Source organism: Notothenia rossii, assembly GCF_949606895.1.
Source record: "Notothenia rossii genome assembly, chromosome: 11".
NCBI lineage: Eukaryota > Metazoa > Chordata > Actinopteri > Perciformes > Nototheniidae > Notothenia > Notothenia rossii.
The window spans coordinates 53,114,944-53,138,300 of NC_136910.1; the positions used below are offsets into that span (position 1 = coordinate 53,114,944).

At 42.0% G+C, this 23,357-nt stretch overlaps 3 protein-coding genes across 4 annotated transcripts in view; 1 reads left to right on the top strand and 2 right to left on the bottom strand.

Annotated features, from left to right (window-relative positions):
* The window catches only part of tprn (taperin), a 29,268-nt gene extending 17,172 nt beyond the window's left edge, over positions 1-12,096 (bottom strand). The window contains exon 1 of the mRNA XM_079658759.1: positions 8,257-12,096. Within this exon, the coding sequence (XP_079514885.1) occupies positions 8,257-10,371 (2,115 nt within the window). The 5' untranslated portion in view covers positions 10,372-12,096. The remainder of the gene's footprint in view (positions 1-8,256) is intronic.
* A 131-nt stretch (positions 12,097-12,227) lies between these two features.
* On the bottom strand, positions 12,228-14,776 carry tmem203 (transmembrane protein 203). 2 transcript variants are annotated; one of them, XM_079658763.1, is made up of 2 exons: positions 14,618-14,776; positions 12,228-14,173 (listed from the first exon to the last, which is right to left on the bottom strand). In XM_079658763.1, the coding sequence occupies exon 2, from the start codon at positions 13,922-13,924 to the stop codon at positions 13,508-13,510; it is 417 nt and encodes a 138-aa protein (XP_079514889.1). In that variant the 5' UTR covers positions 13,925-14,173; positions 14,618-14,776; the 3' UTR covers positions 12,228-13,507. The 2 variants fall into 2 exon arrangements, with proteins under 2 accessions (XP_079514889.1, XP_079514890.1); XM_079658764.1 differs by having other exon boundaries at positions 12,228-14,169; positions 14,618-14,773.
* A 146-nt stretch (positions 14,777-14,922) lies between these two features.
* Positions 14,923-21,714, top strand: alad (aminolevulinate dehydratase). The gene is made up of 12 exons (XM_079658760.1): positions 14,923-15,070; positions 15,755-15,880; positions 16,049-16,099; positions 17,002-17,098; positions 17,663-17,798; positions 17,899-17,982; positions 18,759-18,847; positions 19,405-19,460; positions 19,551-19,638; positions 19,721-19,807; positions 20,451-20,580; positions 21,201-21,714. The coding sequence occupies exons 2-12, from the start codon at positions 15,762-15,764 to the stop codon at positions 21,257-21,259; spliced, it is 996 nt and encodes a 331-aa protein (XP_079514886.1). The 5' UTR covers positions 14,923-15,070; positions 15,755-15,761; the 3' UTR covers positions 21,260-21,714.
* The last annotated feature ends 1,643 nt before the right edge of the window (positions 21,715-23,357 follow it).

Here is a 23,357-nt window from a genome sequence, read left to right on the forward strand (position 1 = left end):
CCTCAAAATTATGCAACAATAAAGATTTCTTGAGGTGTGCTTGCAATATTCAGAGTGGGGACAACTTCTCTATTTAATTTAAATTATGTCACATAGGCAATATGTCCTTTCAGATGCCTTCGAAGTTGTACGCATTTTGTTTAGATGCCTGAAATAAGCTCTGTGGTTAACACAAGCTTGAAACATAAAACATGAAGTCTGCCTTCAGCTTAGCGGCCGTGACATGATGTGGTTTGTTCATAGCCTAATCTTAGCCTTTTACTTCTGTCCTTTGCATTTCAACTATTATAAGAGTGGTGTCAATGGGCGGAGATTATGCAATATTCTGAAATATATTCCGAAATATGTTCTGAATTTATTTGATACGAGCTAAAGGGCAGAAAATAAATGTTTATTTCCAAATAAAGCTGCATGCTATTTTAAGATATGTTTACCTTTGCTTTGTTGATATTGTGTGGTCGATCATGAAATCCTATTCAATCCACATTGATGTTTCGTTACCCTCCTTATGGAGAACATGGTAAACACTCACTGATAAATATCATCACATGAGCATGCTGCTATGCTAGCATTAGCAATTAGCGTAGGTAACCCTGTGCTCTTGCCTTGTAAGTACAGCCTTATAGGATAACTGGCTAGTCTCTAAATTTTAAGTTTGATTTGTCAAATGATGGTGTTGGTATCAATCACAAAAAACTGTATCCATTGGGTTCTAATAACAACATCCTAAACCATAACATGGCCCAAGGAAGTGAATAAATAAAACATGCTTTGAGACTTTTTCAACCTTGCACTGAAATAACTGACCTTGGCTGGGGCTCATGAAAACATACCAGTCCTCTCTAAAAGATAGAGGGCTGTTTGGGTCTCCACCCACAGTAATAGTCATTTTACTATTTACAGAATATGGCCGCCAGGAAACCCTTTCAAGCATCTCTACATGACGACATTTCAATTTGACACAAATTTTTCGTCAACTGCACATCCACCAATGACAAAATCTACAACGTCAGCACTGATGTAACAGTGTGTGTGTGTGTGTGTGTGTGTGTGTGTGTGTGTGTGTGTGTGTGTGTGTGTCCTTATCCTGAAATCCTAATGACAGGATAGAATGGCGACGAGTGGTGTTGCCCAGGCGACAGGCGCCATGGATATGCGACAAAGGGGAAACGGGAGAGTGGAAGTAGAGACAGACAGTCAGAGAGAGAAGACTGTAGGCACTAAGACAGGCAGAGTGTCATCGTTTGAACACGAACAAACAAATTATTGAAAGGGCATTAATGATTCAAAAATAGAATTATGATTTACATGCCGCACTTCTCACGGCTGGGAAGAGGACTTGTTAAGCACCAACAGTCAAGTACTGTAGAACACACACAGTGTCCATAGAGAGAGTATTTGAATACGATTTACATTATACACAAGAAAAGCACCAGTTACAGCCCGAGACTACTAACAGTGCGTGCAACCGAGGAGAGAGAACAGGGTGAAGTTATCAGGAATAAAGGCTTTAGTAGTTTATAAAAAAAACTCTCAGAAAATGGGGTAAAAAACACTATAGCTATAAAAAGTCAGTGGCTTCTACCTGCCTCCGTCATCTACCCACTCTCTTTCCTTTTATAAACTTTAAAAAAGCCCCTTCTGTTAACATCCTCTGCTTTTAGTCTCCTCATCTTCTTACTCGTGCACTCTGCAAGACACTCTCACACACACATACACACACACAACGACACACACCCACACACACAAACACACACTGAATTAAACATGACTATGATAGTGGGGCTTTGCTGGCTGAATACTAATTACACTGACTTTGCAGGGTTGCACATGTGCCTGAGGCCTGTGTGTGTGTGTGTGTGTGTGTGTGTGTGTGTGTGTGTGTGTGTGTGTGTGTGTGTGTGTGTGTGTGTGTGTGTGTGTGTGTGTGTGTGTGTGTGTGTGTGTGTGTGTGTGTGTGTGTGTGTGTGTGTGTGTGTGTGTGTGTGTGTGTGTGTGTGTGTGTGTGTGTGTGAGGAAAGCCTGCGAGTGTGTATCCGTACGGGGGTGTTTATGCAGAAATGAACCATGGTTGTGAGAGTGTGTGAGACTGTGTGTTCACATCCTGCAGCCACAGAGCCCTCGGAAGAAATGACAAGCTTGTGACATCAGTCGAGCAAATTTGAAATACAAATGAAAGCAACGTTTTTAAATGTAATCAGAAGAGCCATTTCTCGTCAAAGTTGTTTCATTTCTTTGAAACATGGACACTAATGAGACTTGGTTGTTGTCAGATAGTAACTTGGCCTAAAAACAAACAAAAAAACATTTTCTATTTCTTATTGTTGATTTACTTGCATGACTCTTGCCCTTTTTAGTTTACAGGCACGCGGTTGAATGCACTTAGTTTCAGTCGCTTTGGAAAAAAGCTCAATATAAATGGATGAGAGTGTCTTACTGCTCTTACTGGCTTTATTTTCAGTCACAACAGCTCTATTAAACCCACTTTAAAAGGCTCAGATATCAAATGGACAAAGTTAGAGAGTAGCCGGTGAACATAGGGGGAGTAGATTAAGAGCCACATATCTTTCTCTGGAGTTGGTAGAGACCAAAACAACGTTTATAGGACAGTGAATAAACCCTTTTAGTGCTGAAGTCATGATAACGTTTGTACCGTCTGGTGTGGGTGTGGGTATGTGTCTACAGTTGAATCATACCCTCTAACTAGAATCACTCTTGAAACTCTTATTAGCACATTAGCTAACTTTGTCAGGTATAGCTGTAAATATGTGGAAACATCTTATCAGATTGTCCATGCTGGAACCTAGAAAAATGAGCACTCACAGATAAGGGGTCTAAACTTGACTTACATTCATCATGAAGGCAGAAACACGATAACAAATGAAAGTAAATGCTCGATGTGTATATAGGCAACTGTTTGATTACACATGGTAATAAGGTCAATGTTGCGTTTAAGATTGTTTTGCTGCACTAAGTTGAAATGCCATATTCATTAATGCAGCCATAAAACTATACATTAACAGAATGCAAATCCAATTTCAAACCTCATAAAGCTTGACTTGGTGCCTGATTATGTCGGAAAATATGTAGAATATAGACCCCCCCCCTCACTTCTGTATATAATTACAAACGTCTAAATTATCAGGGGAGTTTATTTCTGCTTTCTTATGTCTTTGGAGGGAAACATTTAAGATCTTAAAACGGATTTAGTTGTACAATTATTAACTAACTGAAAAGAGGGCTAATTGTTAGTTTACTCCTGTCACAGTTACTGCATAAAACGCACAAAGCTATTTTGGAGAAACAACTCAACTTCCACACACTCCTAATCTGAAGCATGTCTCCTGTCTCTTCCCTTCAGCCTCAATAACAAAAGAAGAAAAAAAAGCACTCAGGGTAGTGGGTCGGTATTTACTTTGTGGGCTGGCTGGCTGGCTGTGGACTGAGATGGGGAATGTCTGCTCGGTGGTAAATAATTAAACACAATGGACTTTCCCACCTGTAGCCCAGGCGCACAATGTAAATGTAGGAGTGTGCCCTTTCATTGGCCTTCCTGCGTCACACAGAGCTTTGACCTGTTTTAGGTTTGGGTATTTTTAACCTGCTGTATGCATGACATTTAACCTCAAGTGTGTTTCTAAACGCAGATTAAGATAATGACCTTCACATGCATGCAGTAGAGGAATATACTCAATGCTGCAAAAGCAAAATGTTGATGTGGCTGGGGCAGAGAGAGAGAGGTAGGCCTTTCTCACAGAGCCCTTTTTAAAGAATTCTTCCATGTGTACTGTTTTTAAGCTGCAGGTTTATTCATTTATTCAATCACGGCCATTGTAGGCTGATAAAATTAAACTAGAGAGGCAGGAGGGGGGATTCATACGAGAAGAAATATCGACATATCCACATTTTAAAGAAAAAACTAAAACATTTTGAAAACTCAAATATTCTCTGAGATTATGACTCAGATATTTTCTGAGATTTGCAAAGTCAAAAGTGTGTGTTGATTTTTTGTGGAAATGACCATATCTCTTTCCTTTGCATGGTTGGATGAGGTTCATACAACCATACAAAGGCGCCGCTGTTTGCCATGTATTACGCCTGCAGTGGTGATCTAATCAAATGATACTTTGTACTTGGAATAAGGAAATACTCAGGATTTCTTCCCAGAAACACCATATCTAAGATCATCTAAAATAATCTGTACTTTGATGAGTTGTGCTAGGAATTGGGCCTATTCGGATGATAACAATGCACTGATTTGAATGATGTGATATCTTTAGTACATCAGGAACAATAAAGCAATTTACAGATGAAGGATACCTCCGTGTTTCAAACAGTCACACCTCCTAACTAATGTGTCTACAAGATGGGTTGTGGGGTGTTGATACAATCTTTCTTCTTCAACCGGTTTCTTGTATTATTTACGTTTGTCTCATAATTTACCACCTCAATCGTAGAAATCATCACAGGTTTTTTTTTTTATTAAAGTGTGTACTATTGCTCAGTATATTTTCAATAGACATGCTTTCACACCTGTAGTTCGCTTCATTTAGTCCACAGAAAAAACCCAAAATAAGCATTATGGAACACGCCTGTAACAAGTAACGTGCACACGTGTTACCATGGTTACTAAATTACCTTGCATAGTATAAACAACTCGGACCACTTCGGACGATGGCTCCCACTAATTCTGTCCAACATACTCCTACTGCCTTATGAGATAGCTTCACGTAGCCATTAGCTAGATGGGATGGTCTTCATGGTGCAATAGCACTTAGCGGTAAGAAAACACTAAAAAAAAAGACAAACTAAGAGATTGATACAAAACCAAATCCCATAATTCCATTACACTAACAGCATCTGAATAATTATCCCTTTCAGTTTAACAATCCTCCACCAAAACTAATCATTATCCTGACAGAATGGTCACAATTACACATAAAAATAATGCAGCAGTTTAAACAATTAGAGTGGTTCGTCTGTGTGAATGAGAACAGTGGAAAAAGACGGCTAAGCTCATCAAATCTCTCCCTCTCCCTCTGGATGTTGTGCTGACAAACACATGGGTCTCTCTCCCTTTCCCCATAATAACCAGTCAGAGGGAGCAGACACTTCAAAAACAAACCACTCCACCCCCTCCTGGTTGTTGCACTCTTTTGAAGGAGAGTGGCAGTGTCTACCACAAGGACATTTAAAAAAATTGGTCAAGTCAAGAAAGCCCATTCCAATCAAATCAGACCAAGAAAAGTGAGTCGATCCTGGCCTGTGCATTACACTCGGAAGCCTGAGTCGATTTTATGCAAATTGCGCGAATGATGCGGTACGAGAAGCTGCACTTGACCTACATAACGCTTCCACAATTCTTTCCTCAAGAGAGAGGAGGGGATCACAGGAAGCTGGGAGCGAGGGGAAAGGCCTTGTTAACCACCACCTCACAGGAATAAAGCAGTGCACCGTGGGTAGAGGAAATAGACAAACAAAGCAGAGTGGTGCTTGTGGAGCGAGAGTACATGAGACAGTGCTGGATGTGGTCCAGCTTTCAGCAACAGTCTTGGAAGAGTTCAAAAATAAGAACATGCATCAAGAGAGCGTGGATAGTAGAGTGAAATATTTTTGGAAAATGGGGAGGAAGAGTTGATGATCTGCTTTGGTTAAGTTCTCAAGTACTGACGTGCATGTGGAACATTCTTTTACGGCCAAGTTTTCTCATAAAAAATGGTTTGCTGGAAAAAGAAAGCAGAACAAAATAAAACCCAATCTCCAGAGCAGAACGCTGAGCAGAGGCCATTCTCGGAGGCTGCTCTCACACAGAAGCACACAAATTCCGCACAAATTATACAGGCCAGGCCAAGCCTCGATGCTTTTGTAATTGCCAGTGCAGCCCTGCCCAGAAAAAGAAAAGAAGTAGAAAAAGAAATCTGGTCCTTGATGATGAACGAGAAAGAGTGGACAGACAACAAAAGCAGAACGTGTTTGGTGTGTGAGAGACATGGACAAAAGACAGGATGTGGTCATGTCTTATGGCCACAGTCCCTTGTGTTCTGCATGCAACACATGCACTAAAACCAGGTTGCATGGGTGAGGCTCGACACAAGTCATCAGCTGAAATATCCAATCATTATAAAGTCATGATTTGCAGGCGAAACCCGCAGAACTTTGTTTTAAATTCTTGTCACGAACCTAGAGTTTATCCTGCCAAAAAGCAAAGCTCAATTACAAGGAAGTGAGGAGAAACTGCTTCACAAACTCCCATTTAAAGCAATTTTGTGACAATAAAAAAGCATTTTGGGTTTGAGTGTTTACCGAGTACTAAGGATGTTTGAGAGGTTTCCAGGCAATATGATAGCTAACAGACTTTCAGTCCTAATACTAAAGCTATCAAGCTAGTCTCAGCAAAGCCTTTTGATTTGATCAAATAATCCAAAGTAAAAGGTTTCAGTTCAAGACATTTGTGTAAATATAATAACCTAGACTAGAGGAATTAAAGAGTACCGTCAAGACTTGCTCAGAAAAAACATTTAATTCATGCATCATTCCATTTGGTCACTGTGTGCACCGTATACAATCTTCAGTAGTTTTGTGCCCGAGTTGTAAGAGGTGTTTGGATATATTTATAGGGCAGAGGATTACAGCAGACCAGGTCCAGGAAACAGGACTGCAGGCCAACGTCTGAGAGGCTACTGACACACCGGCCTACATTTTAAAGCTGCCAAAAGGCTCTAAATATTTGGCATTAGAGGTGATGTGGTGCTTTTAACTCACACGTTGTGATGCGACTTGTGCTGAAAACATTTCCTCTTTTGCTGACAGAGTATGACATGCTTAGAGGAAGGGCGAGGGATGATATGAGGCTGGACTGTCTCTAACCCAGGATGCTGTGGTTCCCTGCACCACACCCGGAACTATCGCGATGCTTCAAAGATGTTTTTTGATTGGGTTGAAAAAGGCTGAGATCTTTCTTTGGCATTCAATAATTACGTAAACATGCTGAAAATAATGTTTGCCACTCAGGCTGATTCCGAGCTGAACGCAGCCTGCAGCAACCTTTGAAATGAATTAAAAACATTCTGTGGTATCTAATTAATCCCTAATGAAAAAGGAATAATTTGCAGACAGACCTTCGCCGAGCAAGCACCAGCTATCTGATTATGATTGTAAGAAAACCGTGATGCCCCAAACACAAACGTTGTTATCATTTCATTATGATTTAGGACCAGGCCTGGGAATATCTCAGTTTTGGGTTGATGAATTCAACCGAAAAATAACCAATAGATATGTTCCTCGTAGAGTGTGAGACAGGTACAAGCTGGCTCCAAACCCCGAGCCAAATCCTCAGAAATGAATACAGTCTTGGTGAGATTGTTCAGTCAATAGGCTTGGAGGGGCACCTAACACAATAATGCACTCTTTGACAAATAACATGCCTTTGTGGGACGGCAATCCGCAGCAGAACGCGCTGTGTGTCGCTCCAAGTGGCTATGTAAACACACCCTTTTAATCCACTTAGGCGTCAGGCTTGAGAGCAAGTCAAGTGATGGGAAGGGAGATTTAGAGCAGCAGACAGACTCACTCGCCACCTCGCATGCAAATAAGTGTGAGGGTTTACCCGTGTGGCTTGACTCCTTCAAAAAAGCACAAGTTACTGGTGTGCTTGCTTTGAGAATAATTAAAAAACGCAAGACAACCAGAGACTTTACTTCCCTGTGTGACGGTTGGTTACTAAATTTAGATCAGAGAAAGCTTTCATGATCCCCCAGGGGAGATTTGGCACATGCTACGCATTAGATTCTAAGGACACAATAATATTCCTACTGTTTGCTGCAGTGATGTGCTGCTTATTTCCATTAAGAACAATAATCTATCAATTATGGCAGCAAATAACGATTATTTTCATTATTAATGAATCTGTTGTGTGTGTTTTTGATGAACTGATTTATGCAAAGTGTTACAACGCGCCCATCACAAACTCCCAGAAGCTAATGTGATGTCTTCGCATGTCTTGTTTTGTCTGCCAGATGGCCTAAAACCCAAATATATTTAGTTTACAGTTATTTAATTAAGAGCCGTAAATCCTCACAAACAAGAAGCTGAAACCTGCTATTTTGGGATAAATTACCCTTTTTCTTTATATATCAAAGTGGTTTGTATAATCAACTAATTCGTAAACCAGTTGTCTGTGTGTGGCCCCTACATGCTCCTAATATGTTTGATCACTTGTGGAAGAAAACAACAGTCTGGTTCCGTTAATGCTCTCACCTTCTTCCCCGTGGAGCCCGTCTTGGAGATGCAGGACTTTGCGAGGGAAAGGTACCCACCGATGACCTCGATCTCCTCCACAGCAGGGTAGCGTTTCTTCAGCAGGGAGCCCAGCTGAGCGTAAGGGGCCTGTGGGGGTGTGGACGCCAGGGGAGCCTCACTTGAGGCCTCCTGCTGGGGCTCAGGGGAGCTGGGCTGGCCCTCTGCCTCCACCCTACGCTTAGGGACCACGGTGAAGGTGTTCCCCTTTCTCCTCTGCCCCATGGGGCTGGGAGCAGGGTCATGCTGCTTCTGGGGCTCCACTTCGATGTCATCTATGTTCGTTACAGGCAACTGATCCACAGGAGGCTGTTCTGGAGCTGGGGAGGGGGTAGAAGGGACAGGTGATGGGGCGGGGGAGTCTGACAGATCTGGATGAGAGGTGGGTGAAGACGGGACAGGCGGAGAAGAGGAGGGGGATGACGGGGCAGGAGGAGAGAAGGGAGCTGGTGTTGGAGCAGGAGATGAAGGTTCGGAGGTCGGAGGAGGACTTGCGGCAACAGAAGGAGATGAAGGCTTTGAAAGCCTCTTCAGCCTCTCTGCTTCCTTCTCCTCCAGCAGTTTCTCCTCAGTCCTCTTCGAGGGTGACGAGGTTGGCAATCCTGGTGTGGACACCTCTGCCACTCTGTGGGAAGGGGAAGACTTGAAAGGGCTGGACGGTGCAGGGCTGTTTGTTGCATTTGAGGCAGCAGGACGCCGCTTGGGAATGACTGTGAAGGAGTTACGGGACTGCAGGCGCAGGTTAGCGAGGGCCCGTGCCTGGGTGTCCCCATCAGGAATACGATCGAGGTCTGGCTTTGGAGAGGGACGGATTTCGAAGTCAGATGAGGAGCGAGACACCTTGAATGAGATTGGGCTCGAGGGGGGCTCAGCACGGACACGACGGGTCTCTGGAGAGCATGGCACCTTGGGTTTTGGTGGCACCTCAGAGCCTTCCCAGTCCCTCTCTCTGATGGGCTTGGTTTGGGCCCTGTCTGGCTCATCTCCAGGGCCTCCACTCTCCGCAAACCGCTGGCGGAAAGGAGACACAGGTAGAGTTGTCCCAGCAAGGCGCTGGGGGCTGCCCATTTCAGAGAAAGCAGGCTGTGGCTTTGGTCTGGAAGACGAGGGACTCTGGAAGACAGGCGGTGATGGCTGGCTGCTGACCGACGGGCCTTGCCTGACCTTTGGCACCAGATCTGGCTGTGGCCTGGACCAGAGTCGTGGCCTGCAACTGGCACTACAATCCAGGTCCAGCAGGTTCTCTGTGCTGCGGGACTTCTTTTGCAGCTTCCCATAGTTGCAGTCAAACTTCTGCAGCATCCGGCTAACCCTGCCGTGACCCTCACCTGTCTCATATGATGCAGACTCATGATCAGGGCGGCCCAGGGTGCTTAAGTTCTCCTCACTCTTGCTTAACGTGGTGTCATAAATGACCACTTCCTTGGCCCTTATCTCAGTAATAGCACTCCCTCTCCGGTCCAGGAGGTCGTTCAGGGAGCTGTAACTACTGACACCGTTTTGCAGCCATTTGGACCCGCTTTGTGCCCCTCCAGCTTCCGGAAAGTAATCCGGGTCCGACTCAATTATGATAATATTGTCTGCACGTATAGTCCGTATACCGGGTACACTGCCATACAGCTCGAGGATGTGCTGGACCGGACGGGCGGTGTGTTCTCGGTCCTGTTGCCTCCTCCGCTCCTTCTCCAGCTTAATGAAGGGGTTCTCCTCCAGGGGGCCCAGGCTCTCTTGCAGCACCAGGCTCTCCTGTCTGGTGTACTCCCTCTGTGTCGTCCTCTCCGCGTCCGTCGGCTCTTTGTTGTTACCGAAGTGTTGACTGGCTGTGGTGATGGTGTAGCTCCGCCCGGACCCTCCGCTCGGTCCGCTGCCGGTGTTACCGTTCACATTTCCCGTCTGCTCACCGTTAACTCGCTGCGAGCCTGCGCTGACGGGGCTGGTCTCCGCGGCACCGGCTCCTCCAGACCCGCCGCCCTTCGCCTTCCTCCTCTCCAGGATTTCTCGCTTCCAGGCCGGCATCCTCGGGCTCTCTTGCCCGGGCTCTTGGCGGACGACCCGTACCTCTCCACCGCCAGACATTGCGGAGTAAGGGGGGAGACGAAGAGGAGAGAGGCAGGCTCTGAGGAGGTTTTGCCGCGGTCCGGTGCGGCTACAAAACCTGTATCCGGCTCTGACTGTACCTGCACCACCTTTCACCGCACACTCACACACATCCCTACCGTCTGTTATTTCTCCCTCTCCCTCTGCTTTTTCACTCACTCTCCTCTCTCTCCACACAGCCCCTCAACGCGGCCCCGCCCATCTGCAGAAGCACGAGCGGCTTCGGCAGTCCCATCCGCTTCCTGATTGGTCGTTATTGCTGAGGGACAGATCCGTGCAGAACGTCACACGTTGACGTAAACCACTCCCGTTTCTATTGTTGACTGGCCAAGGAAGGCCTGTCAATCAGAAATGCTGCGTTCAGGTTCAATCCGCCACTCCCTTTTTTGTGTTACTATATCTGGGCTATCAGTGTGTCATGTGTCGTTTATTGAGGGATTAAATATAGATTGATCGTCAATTGTGTTTATTACTCATACGCATTCATTAAAGGTTTAATTTTAGTGAGTAGTACTAGCTGTTTGATTACAATCCTCACAACACCGTTCATTCACCTAGCACATTAGAAACGTAGCCTACTAAATATTATTACTCCTAAAATCTGTATCGTTTCCATTGTGGTTGTCCTATGACCACTGAATTGTGACCTTTCGTGATTCCTCCTCTTTTTTTCCCTAATCTACGATATCCCCAAAATGTTCCAAATGCATTGGGGTATGTTGGTAATTGTAGAGTTTTCCCTTTAGCCAGTATTGCAGTTTAGGGATCCTGTAGCTATCAATTGTTATTCGGCTGTGATCAATTGGGAGTATCCAGTGTAGGGTGGTGGCCGACGATTGTTCAGTCAGCATTGCTGGTGATGCCACCTGTCGATAATCCGGCTGCAGTAAACACATGAGCTGAGAGGTAGCACATGAATCAGCACTTAGAGGTCTATTATTGGGAACTACAGGCGATCACTGTCCTTCATCAAACATTTATCACCGAGCCATAATTAACAACAGCAAGATGGGGGGAGAACTTAATCAAATGCATAAAATAAATAGGTAAACATTTACCTTTGTCTGCTCCTCCAAGTTGTTTTACAGAAAACCAAGGAGAATGTTTAAAGGTGCATCAAATGGGTTTTAATTAAATCACACTGATACACGTGTATACCTTATTAGCACTGCATTTTGAACAAAGCTAAGGAATTATAATGACATGAAATACACCTGTTATTCGTCCCCAATGCTGTTTAAAGACATTTGTATTTAATTTGGTTTAAACCTAAAAGCACTTATTTATTTACTTTATTTGTAGTATTTATTCTTATAAATGTAATTGGGTTTCAATATTTCACATGTATTTATATCACTTGCATTGGTTATGTATGCTGATATTGTTTACCTTAATATCTTTTGCACATTTCCTGTCTTTAAAAAATAAAACGCATACATGTGTCTGAATATGATATTTCCTTTGGGCTGTAAGGTAACAGTTTGAATCTGTATATTACATTAGCAAGACATTCCAATCCACTGATCTGAAGTAGTAAACCTATCACTCCAAATAAAGCAAATAAAATGCTGATTATATTTGACAGAACCAAGATAGAAGTATGGCATATGCAGTGATGTATTTTCTTGAAGTAATTACGACAAAACACGAAGAGGAAATACTTATATAAAAGGCTAATACTACCTCTTTTTTGAAGTATGCTTTGAAAACAGTATTTGTAGCCTAAAAAGGTTAAAAATAATACAATCTAAATGGTTCTTCACATTGTTATACACGCCGCAGTGGCGCCTCCTGGTGGCCAGGTGGACCACAACATCATAATTGGAACACTTGGATAAATGTTGATGGTTTATTTACATGTATATACAGAAGACAATAAAAGGTGCAATAACAAGAACATAAATAAGATTTGGTGAATTTCCTTCAAAAATCAACATATATCTATGACACAATATTTCACATAGGGAATTACTTTTAAAATGAGGCCTTGAACACATGCAGTACATACACACGGTAGAATCGAACTCAGATCACATACATTACATATAGTACAAATAAACAGCAATATTCAGGGAAGACGTGTGCACACAGTGGACTTCTTGTGGAAATCACATTCAGTTCTTGTACAATGAGACTGACAACAGGCTTCAGAAGCAGCTTTGTGCCTTTCAGACCATTCCCACTGATGGAAGTGACACGCTAGGCAACTCTGGGGTGGGACTCCCTATAAACAGGCCACAAAGTGAGACGCATGATAATAAACCAAATTTAGCTGGCAAGCAATTTCTTCTTGTGGGTGAAAAAGCAAAACAGCTGTCGCAAATCCTTGAGCTCTGTTACCCATCACAGGTGCCCAAAAGGGGCCCGGGGCATTACAGCCTTTCGGTTCTTAGATGTTTATTACATTTACATGTGTTGTGTGCACATGTGCATTAAAACATATCTATGGTATACATTTTCCTTATGGCTCATTGTCTATCATTGATTGCACAATGTAAAAGGCACAGCATGTCCCAAATACACATTTACTACTATAGAACCCCTTTGTATCCGTACAAGTATCAAAAATGCAAAGCCAGATTTGACCCTGATGAAAAAAGGACTGACGTACAATATTTTACATTTTACTTCCATTCAGTCTTCAGAATCAACTAAAGGTTCCCTAAAGGAATTGTTACTTTTAAGTATGTTTACATGGCCGAAATAATTATTCATTTATTTAACCTCACCAAGTTTTATTATGAGGCTTTGTTCGTCACCAGGATTACAGAAAAGCTATTGACCCGATGTTTTCAAAACCAAGGGACGGATCTTTTTTCTTTTCACTTATGGCAACGGCTTTTTTTTTTTTGATTACCATGGTGCAGCTACAACAGCTTTCACTTTTCACTTATGCTAGTAAGATGTTTTGCTCATGTTTAAGCAATTAGGAGCACAAATGTAAAAAAACTGTATTTTGGACCTGTTTTGGGATTGTTTTTATAGGAGAAAATAAAGATAGCGATGAGCCAAAAGCAAAAAAGAGACCATTGTAATGCTTTAAATCTCTAATGGCAGAAAAAGATTGCTCTCTCTTCCCGTTTGGTTGTTGATTTGAACCACTAATTGCTTCTTTTCAGTTGACGCGGCACGCTCGAATCATCAGCAGCTGCAGTAGGATGAACAGCGGCGAGACGATGAGGCCGAACCACAGGTCTCTGGCCTGCTCCTGCTCCGCCAGCTTCTGACAGAGCAGCACCTCGCACACCAGCTTCAGGCTGAGCACCGTCAGTACCCAGAGGAGCCGCAGCACTGCCAGGCGCTTCTCGTTCTCCTGGTAAAGACGGATGGACACAATGGCCGTGAAGTAGGTGCTGAGGCCGTCGGCGGCGAACAGCGGGACGAACACAAGCCACCAGCTCAGCGAGGGGGTGAACATGTCAAATCGCAGAGCAACCAGCATGCTGAATACCAGCAGAGCTAGCAGGTGGAGGAAGAGTTCAAAGGTGGCAAAGCCCAGCCACTGGACCAGTTCCCTCAGGGAGAAAAGCATGGCTGAGGACAGCAGGGTCTTCAACCAGGGACGGACTGACTGAGGACGGCCGAGTCACGCACTAGTCAGCCCTGGTTAGGGGCCAAATATTCCAGAGTTAGGGTGGAGGTCAGAAGTCACTGCTTATGCCTGGAAATGGAGAGGTGCGGCAGAGATGACCCACTTCACTCTTAGCTACATCTTAAAATCCAAAACTGAGGAGGATGATGATCTGGGAGGTGTTTGCAGAAGGTCCTCTGGAAACCCTTCCTTATGTCAAATAAAGAACACATAACATTAGAAAATCGGATAGTGTGTCACACCTGAAAGAAATAATCAAAAACACCCCGCATTGTCTGTAAAGTAGTGTAGACAGGGCCCATGTCACATCTTACTGAATTAGTAAACAGCTAGTGAAGATAGGCAGTGATTATACCTTTCTCCCTATGTCATCACATTGTCAGCTCAATTTTCAGAAGGTCTAACCTCATGTAGAAACCAATTGACTATCTGAATTAGAAATTATACATTAAAATTACATATTAGCGTTACAGATCGAGCTACTGTTACATCGATGATACAGCCAGTAGCCGATCCTTTCACCACAATGCTAGCTAACGACAGTCAGAGATGATACAGTCCATCTTATTACCAGCACAACACACATAAAGCCTTATACAACATGTGTTTCATTGTGACCACACTTTACTTTACCTTAATAATAGTCGGGAGTATTTTCCTCCATCAAGCTGAAAGCGAAATTGTTTAGTACATAAGGCTAACAAACGGCTACCATCGTAGCTTCTTCTCTTGTCTCACCTACTGAAAAAACATCGCGAGAAGAGAAAGTCGGATTGTACGGTGGCCGGAAGGGACGGATTTTGGTTTATGAGCAAATATTTGCAATATCACCGCTTATTTTACAGTGTTATGTGAGTATAACAAGTAGAACTTCCACCGGTTTTTTTGGGGGGGGGGTAATAATAGATATAAAACAAATGTAAATATATCAATTTTGGTTGGTTTCTTTATATTAGGCTCAATATATAGATACATCTCCGGTCTCTAGGTGGCAGTAGTGAGGTGATACTTCAACCGCAAACAGTCGGGTCAAAACCAAAGAAGAAACACTGTTCGTGTGAAAAACTGTGGAGAAGTCCTTCACAGGTAATTACAATGTCTTGATGTTGTATTTCTGTCGTTTTTATTTATATTTGTGTATTGTAGTATTACATATTGAATACATACGTTGCTCTGGGTTATTGCTTTAACACCCTCCGTACATTGCAATGTTATTTTCCCGACCAAGGTGACAAATGAAATGTTGTAAAAGTAACTCAACCTGTTCTGATTAAAAAGCACACACACTGGCGGTGAAAATGTTAAAATAACACCCATTAAAGTTAAATGGCACAACCGTCATTACTGATATGTTTCATACTAAAAAAAAAAAGTAAACTGCTCCGTAAGAATAATGTTTTTCATCTTAAAGTTACAGTTTGCCATGTAAATCTATCACTTTGCTCGGGAAGATATTCGTTATTGTGAATTAAAGCATTGCTGCAAAGTTAAGACAAAGCATGTACATGGAGAACAAAGTGCTAAACATTGCATTTGGGACTAAAAGCTTTCTATTTAGTATAATTTGACAACTTGCAGCCTGCTTTGTGTGCAGTGAGATGGGTCTAAGCTGGTGTTTAGAGAAGCAGCATCACGCATGCCTGCTCACATTTAACGGTGAATTAGTTGTGTTGAAGCAAAAGAGTGTGCGAGTGGTATTCTGACTGATGTCCAAACAGAACACGGCCTGTTCCCACGTTCTGTGTTTCACTAATAATCCCTCTGTCTCAGGGTAAACATGCAGACACCAGCAGAGTCCATCATCCACAGTGGCTATTTCCACCCAACGCTCCGATATTGGCAGAGCTGTGCTGCTGATATAAGACCTGACAACCTCATCTACCCCATCTTCGTCACGTAATTGCAATTTGTTCTCCTTATTTGACATGAAAAGGCTGAAATAAACAAGTTTACATAGTCAACAACAATGGACTTTTCACCGCAAGGAGTGAAATATAATGCAACATTTTGTAATGTTACGCTTAACTGGTTTTAATCTTGGTCCTTTCTCTCTTTATCCTACAGAGACAGTGCAGATGCAGTGGAGCCCATTGGCAGCCTGCCGGGACTGGCCAGGTAAGATGCATTCATTTATAGCCATCCCATAACTGAATTAACACAACACCCATTTTTTCAAACAAATGTAACACATGTTTCTGTTTATAAGGCTAACGTATGTGTTGTTGCCTTGCTTTAACTGTAGGAGTTACATTTAAACATAATTCAAAAGACACACACAGTTAACCCTGCAGTTGTGAACAAACTCAGGGTGTTGTCTTCAGATAAAATCCGTCAGGCAGGGCGGACCCAGAGCCAAACACTGGAGCTGGACTGAGATAAGGAGACAATCCGTTAGAGCTTTTTATTCCACAAAACCGAACTTCAAACCCTCCTTTGTGTTAAGGGTCCTCCTGAATTACATCAACAGAGACGGCACACTGTTCCTGTTTGAAATGTAACATTACGTGTCCATAGTTCCAGTTTCTAGTTCCTTGAATATATATATTTTCAATTTGTTGTTTTAGGCATTCCCTGTTTTGAGACAAGGTTCATATAGAGCTGGGCGATAATTCAATATTATATTTTTTTGTCTTTAATTTGAAAGTATTGAGGTAAATTATTTATTGAGATGTCATGATACACAATTACGTTGTCTAAATTGATAATAACAAGCACAAACTAACTCCAATTTCAAAGATAATGTAATCCGAAATATTTTGATGGAATACAATTTGAAGATTGCGATTTTGTTTTAACATCATACTTTACTTTACCACTTGGTTTGAGGCAAATTTAACAACCAGTGTGGAGTTCATTTTGCATTAAAGTTCTTTTCATTTTTTAAATGTTTAACTCATACAGAAGTACAAATAAAATAAATAAATATTTGGATTTATTTCCTCCAAAAAAATGAAATGAGCTATATTGGGATTTACACCTAACCCTAAAATGAATATTATCTGTATTTCCATCCACAGATATGGGGTGAACAAGCTGGACGGAATGCTGCGGCCTCTCGTGGAGAACGGCTTGAAATGTGTGCTGATATTTGGTGTCCCTGCAAACATAGAAAAGGTATGGAAGACTAAAAGATGTCCAAAAGACATGCTGAACAACTTGAATGAAATGCATGTCTTGCCTTTTTGTCAACATTCATCTTAAGGAAGTGGTTAGTAGAAATAGAGTGTTTGCCTTTAACATTGCCAAGTAAATCTATATCTAATGATGGTTTTCAAATGTGTATTACACTGGTAAATGAGAAACCCGGTACCTTGACCTGAGTGCAAAAGTAGGCCTTAATAAGGAATCAGCCAGTTATAAAAATGTTTTTATTATCATACGCATAAAAGCTACAGTCCCAGGCCCCACCAACAGTACAATATACTTGAGACCTCAAAAAAGGAAATAATAATAGTGCAATAAAGAAGTTGAGCCTTATCATCAAATATAGTTGACCTCACTCATACTCTTGTGTTTGTATTGAAAGAAATCCCTGCACAGATGTTCCACAATCTGGAGGGAATCCCCCTTAGAGGGTGTTGCTTTTGCAATAAGGATGTGAAGGGGCATCAAACCTGCTTCTTCACCTTCTCTGTAAAGAAGCAGGTCTTCTTAACACACTCTTTGGTCTTAACTCAGGACGACAGAGGCTCAGGCGCGGACACGGACGACACGCCGGCGGTCCTGGCGGTGAAGAAGATCCGCTCTTTGTTCCCCGAGCTGCTGGTGGCGTGTGACGTCTGCTTGTGTCCTTACACATCACACGGACACTGCGGTTAGATTATCTCTATTTCATTTGACTTAAAGAGCAGAGAGAAATAACGGCATGTATTTACATTTTCTTACTACGTTTATTTTCTGTTATTTTCCTGCAGGTATCCTGAACGATGACGGTACTCTGAACAATGACGCCAGCGCTCTGCGTCTGGGAGAAGTGTCGCTGGCTTACGCTCAAGCTGGTAAACATGTTTCCACACGTTCTTATTTATTGATCAAGACTTTATCATCGCCTATGATCATTCACAACTATTTTTAGAGTAGGTCTACAACTTAGGGATTTTGGCTTTTCAAACATTCTTTATGTAATTATGGGGATTTTAATGAAAGGAAAACATGTTTGATTATGTTCACCTTTGAAGGAGCCAGAGCTACCATCATGTTTGTATTCTGGGATTTATTGGGGGTAAGCATTAAAGCTGGGGTAGGTCATTTTGGAGAAACCAGCTCGAGTGCGCTAGAATTTGAAAATACACAGCCGGAAGAAATCTGCCACTTCCTTACAGAGCCCCTCCTCCAACACACACGAACGCGCACATGACCAATGAGGGCACGAGATCAGTTTGTGCACAGATGGAAGGCTGACAGGCAGGTAGGCCATCCAGTTACTTCAGCCGGGCCGGCTCAGATGATTGGTCGTGTTTTTTACAGCGCCACGGCTTCCAGAGATGACATTTTTTAATGGATTTATTGTCAAAGCACTTCAGATATTCATTACTATCGGGATGTTAAGAGCATTCCATGGAATATAACAAAAAGTGTATCTCGAGCCGGTTTCTCAAACTTACCTACCCCACCTTTTAAGTAGAGTTTACTTTCCAATTGTTTTTTTGTTTAAATAAGGGACAAAAGCTTGATACCGGTTTTGTTTTTTTAGACTAAATATTTTAAATTTGACGAATTCAACTCTGTGTCAGTTTGGTGTGTTCCCTAATCATGTTGTCATGTTGCTCTGCAGGCTGTCACATCATCGCTCCCTCTGATATGATGGATGGAAGAGTCAGAGCCATTAAACAAGCCCTGATATCCAACGGGCTGGGAAACAAGGTAAATTACTTTGAATCCCTGGAGAAGAAAGAAACATGTACAAACTAGGAAATCAAGAAGCCCTCACAAAATGTAATCAAGGTCTTACAAGTTCTTACTAATTAATGATTCTTCTAAAACAGATGGAAATGTACTCACCCAGGAGTAAACTGTGAGTTTGTTGGGGACTGACTTTAGTGGCTGATTAATACACATGTTACTCGTTAGAAACTTTTATCCAAAGCGACTTACATACTCAATACTGTGGGCAATCTGGAGCAACTTGGGGTGAAGTGTCTTGCCCAGGGACACAGCGACATGCTGACTGCAGTGGGGTTTCGAATCTGTGACCCCTTGATCCCAAAAACAAGGCTCTATCCACTGCGCCACAGGCCCCCATACACATTTTGTACAACTGTGTGTGTGGGATTGAGTCCAAATAAATTGCAATGTGTGTTCATTACAGTACATACCAAGTACAACAGTGTAGCTCACTGATGTTTCTAGCAACAATGGAGCTTTACGGCACAGAAAGAAGAAACATCGGGCTCTAATATTCACATTTTTCTCTTCTCCAGGTTTCAGTGCTGAGCTACAGTGCAAAGTTTGCCTCCTGTTATTATGGTCCCTTCAGGTGAGGAAGCGCTAGATCAGGCGTAAACACATCATTGAAATATCACCGTAAAGAGAGATAAACGTCAGCTCTCCAATGTGTTGCTTACAGAGACGCTGCTCAGTCCAAACCTGCCTTTGGAGACAGACGCTGCTACCAGCTGCCTCCTGGAGCCAGAGGCCTCGCACTCAGAGCTGTGGTCAGTTTGTTTGTGTGTGCTTTGAAGATTCAGGGTTACAGATGCAGCTGCAGGAGATCTCACTGTTGTTATATTTCTACAGGAGCGAGATGTGAAAGAAGGAGCTGATATGCTGATGGTGAAGCCGGGGCTGCCTTATCTGGACATCGTGAGAGAAGTCAAGGACAAGGTCTGTAACTACATCCAATCAGAATCAGAATACTTGTCCAACATGATAAAAATAAGGTCAATAGAGAAAGAATCCTGCATTTGTGCAATTCAGAAAACCTGCTCTGTTGCTCAAAACACAAATGAGTTTCTTCCTTTAAAAGATGTTTGTTGGGGAAATATTTTCCAAGGTCCATAACTTTGACCCAGTTGATCAGTTCAAACTGTCCTGACTGAGCACACGCACCTGTAACCTTGGCTGCTGTGCTCTCAGTGTTTTGTCTCCCTGTTCCTGCCTGTTGGCGTCAGCTGATAGAGGTGTTATGCTTCTATCTTGTTATGCAGCATGTTGATTATTCTCTCTGAACTAGCTAAATACATGGGTCTGGGGTAGAGTTCTTCAGATTTGACGTGGCAACTCTCCCATGAAGTCAGACAGTGACTGCTGTGACTTGTGATGTCATTTCTCCGGCCGAAGCTCCTAAATAAACCATCAGTGTTTAACATCAAAGCTCCTGCTCTTCCCGTGTCTCCTTCATGAGTCGGTGACTCCCACTGCATTGCTACACAGAAGTTTCCCCCAACAATGTTGAAGTGTCATTATGCCTTGTTGAGGAAGTGTCCTCCTTGTAAGGACTCTTTGTTTGTCCCTCATTGTCTCTCAGTTCCCCAATCACCCGCTGGCGGTGTACAACGTATCAGGGGAGTTTGCCATGATGTGGCACGGAGCGCAGGCCGGAGCCTTCGACCTGCGGGCCGCCGTGATGGAGGCCATGACTGCTTTCCGCAGGGCAGGTAAGAAGGAGGAGGTGGGAGTCAAACGTCCCTGGGTTCCTGAAGTAAATGAATACCTATGCACATTAAAGCTGCAATGCGGAACTTTAACGTATAAATGAATGTTGTTACATCCTGGACAAATGTTAACATAATGCCTGCCGTGGAAAACTTTCCATATCTCGCAGTCAACTGGACTTGTTGTGGTTATAAGTGATGCATTTTACATGAATCAGCCAGAGATAAAGGAGACAGGAAGAAAAGAGAGACCACAACGACAGAGTAGGAACTAGGAGTATGACGAAAACTATGGTAGATAACCATAAAAAAACTCCAAGAAAAGTTTCTGGAGTGGACGCTCCTGATTAAAAGAGATTAAAGTCAACAGAAAGAGACTGTCGGCTGGCACAAACATGAATATTGGAAGATGAAGTGGGAGATAACATTCAAGCTCTATCATTTTGCCCCATTTACAGTTTGTGTAATTCCTCTCTCTGCCAGAAGGGGGAGACACAGTTCCACACTGCAGGTTTAAAAATACATTTGTGTTCCTTGTTATGGATACACTGAAGGTTATTGTAAGTCACTTTTAAATGTAATCTGGCTATATGCTAATAATGTCTCCATGCTCTGTGATGCAGGTGCTGACATCATCATCACCTATTTCACACCTCAGCTGCTCAGCTGGCTGAAGGAGTGAAGAACGAAGATCTGAGAGCAAATACTGGATGGACCTAGAGACCGACCAACACACAGACTCCTTTTAAAAATATCAAAATGAAAAGTCAATCAAGCACAAAACTAAGCTAAATCAAATGGATGAAATGTATGAGAACATGTTGTGCCTTTTTGTCTTTTCTGTTTAGCTTTGATATTTAAATATCAGTATGCACATGTTCACCTGTGTGACTTGTGTCTTTCATATGTCTGTTAAAGCTATTAAAGGGCTGAACACTGAGAATGTGAAAGCTGTGTTTCCTAGCAGGACCTGCCTCCTGTGTGTGCGTGTGATCAGCATTCAATCAAGGAAGTCATTTCTTAACTAATGTGATTATGGAGGTACGTGTATGACTCGTGAGCAATAATCTGATATGTTCCTGCTGCCTCAGTTCAAGCACTCCGCTAACGAGGGAATAAAATCATTCAGAGCTACAAGTGAGTGTGGGTTTTTATTTGTTCACGTTTAGGCATGCTGGGTAATGCATCACCTCTTTACTCTTTGTTACGACTTAAGCCACGCTTTATTAAGACCTTTCTGCACTTCCTGTCACATGGTTTTTCTTAAGCAAACATTTATATCGTTGCTGCTATATAGGCTGATTCTACTTAATGAAACAATGTAAAACACATTTCATTTAGATTAACTGTTTTATTGTCCTTATATGATCCGAAAAAATGAACGCTTGGGTTTTAGACATACGTGTTTAATACTAAGGATATATTAATTATACCTAATATAAATTAAGAAATGCTATTATGTTATAATTTCTTGTATCCGAATACACTTGTTTTTAGACCTTACATTTGGCCTTTGCCAGATATTTAGTTATTTATATTACAATAAACACATATATTCTGTATATTAAGGCACATAGATAGTTCTCACTGAAAACATATAACCAAAAGCACATGTAAAAGTCTACTATTCATACAAAATGTATTTAATTAAATACACTTCATAAAAAATATGTTTCAAAAAATAACACAGTCAAGTGCTTTTAAGGATTTAAGTACTAGCAAATATATTTGTTAAGAACATAAAATACGATTGTTGCAGGTCAAAAACTGTACATTGATTACATATTTAATATAATTGTATTTTTACATGTGTGACATTATCTCTAAAAAAACATAAATATAGAATTAAAAACGTTATTTAGGTCCTTTTTTAAATGTATCTGGTTTTCTTGCTGCAGATAGATAAAGACACTCATTTCTAAACTAAATGATTTATAGGATGGATATGTTGGCAGTGTTAAGACCTTGACTGCTGACATCTGAGAGGTTCCAGAAAAGCTTTAATACGATGAATCATTTCCGCTTAATTCAAGGTGCTGCTGTGTGGGCGGGGGCCGTTCTGCAGCTGCACGGTGAAGAGAAGACACACAAACAGCATCCGGGCACACAGTGCTCTGTGAATGTGCTGTATGTCTCTGGATATGGTCTTCCACATTTCTTTAAAAACACCCTTTCAGATCTTTTAACAACAAGCAAGGGCAATGATTCACTCATCAAGTTACAGTCCGTTAAAGAGCAGGAAGATGTGACCCCCAAACTGACCTCTGACCTCTCTGGAGACATGTAGGCGGCGTGAGGGGTACAAATCACATTTTATTTGACTGGATTATTATATATAATTATAAACTCAATTATACATTTTAAAAAGTGTCCATTTCACAGGGGTAACCAGTCAAATGAACAATAGCTGACTTCCAGCTGCTTCTGTTTTAGGATCCGGTATTTATTTATGTTTTGAACTTTGCACATTCCTTGGACAATTTTGCACATTTCTAAAAACTATACCACTTCTAAAAACTGCAGACCCGTTTTTTTTATTTGAAAAGTACAAGACACCTTTTCTGCCAGGCAACTTTTTTATTTTAATTCACAAAAACATTTGTAAAACATTACATATTTTTATAGAATTGTTTCCAAGTTGAATGCATTATTACTCTTTAGTTTATTTGTCTTTAAATGTCCACATTTATTTTTCTATTGTCTAATGGCTTTCCTAAAACTCCATAAAATAGCAGCAGACACTTGCTGAAAAATATGTTTAGAAAACTACACGAGCGACC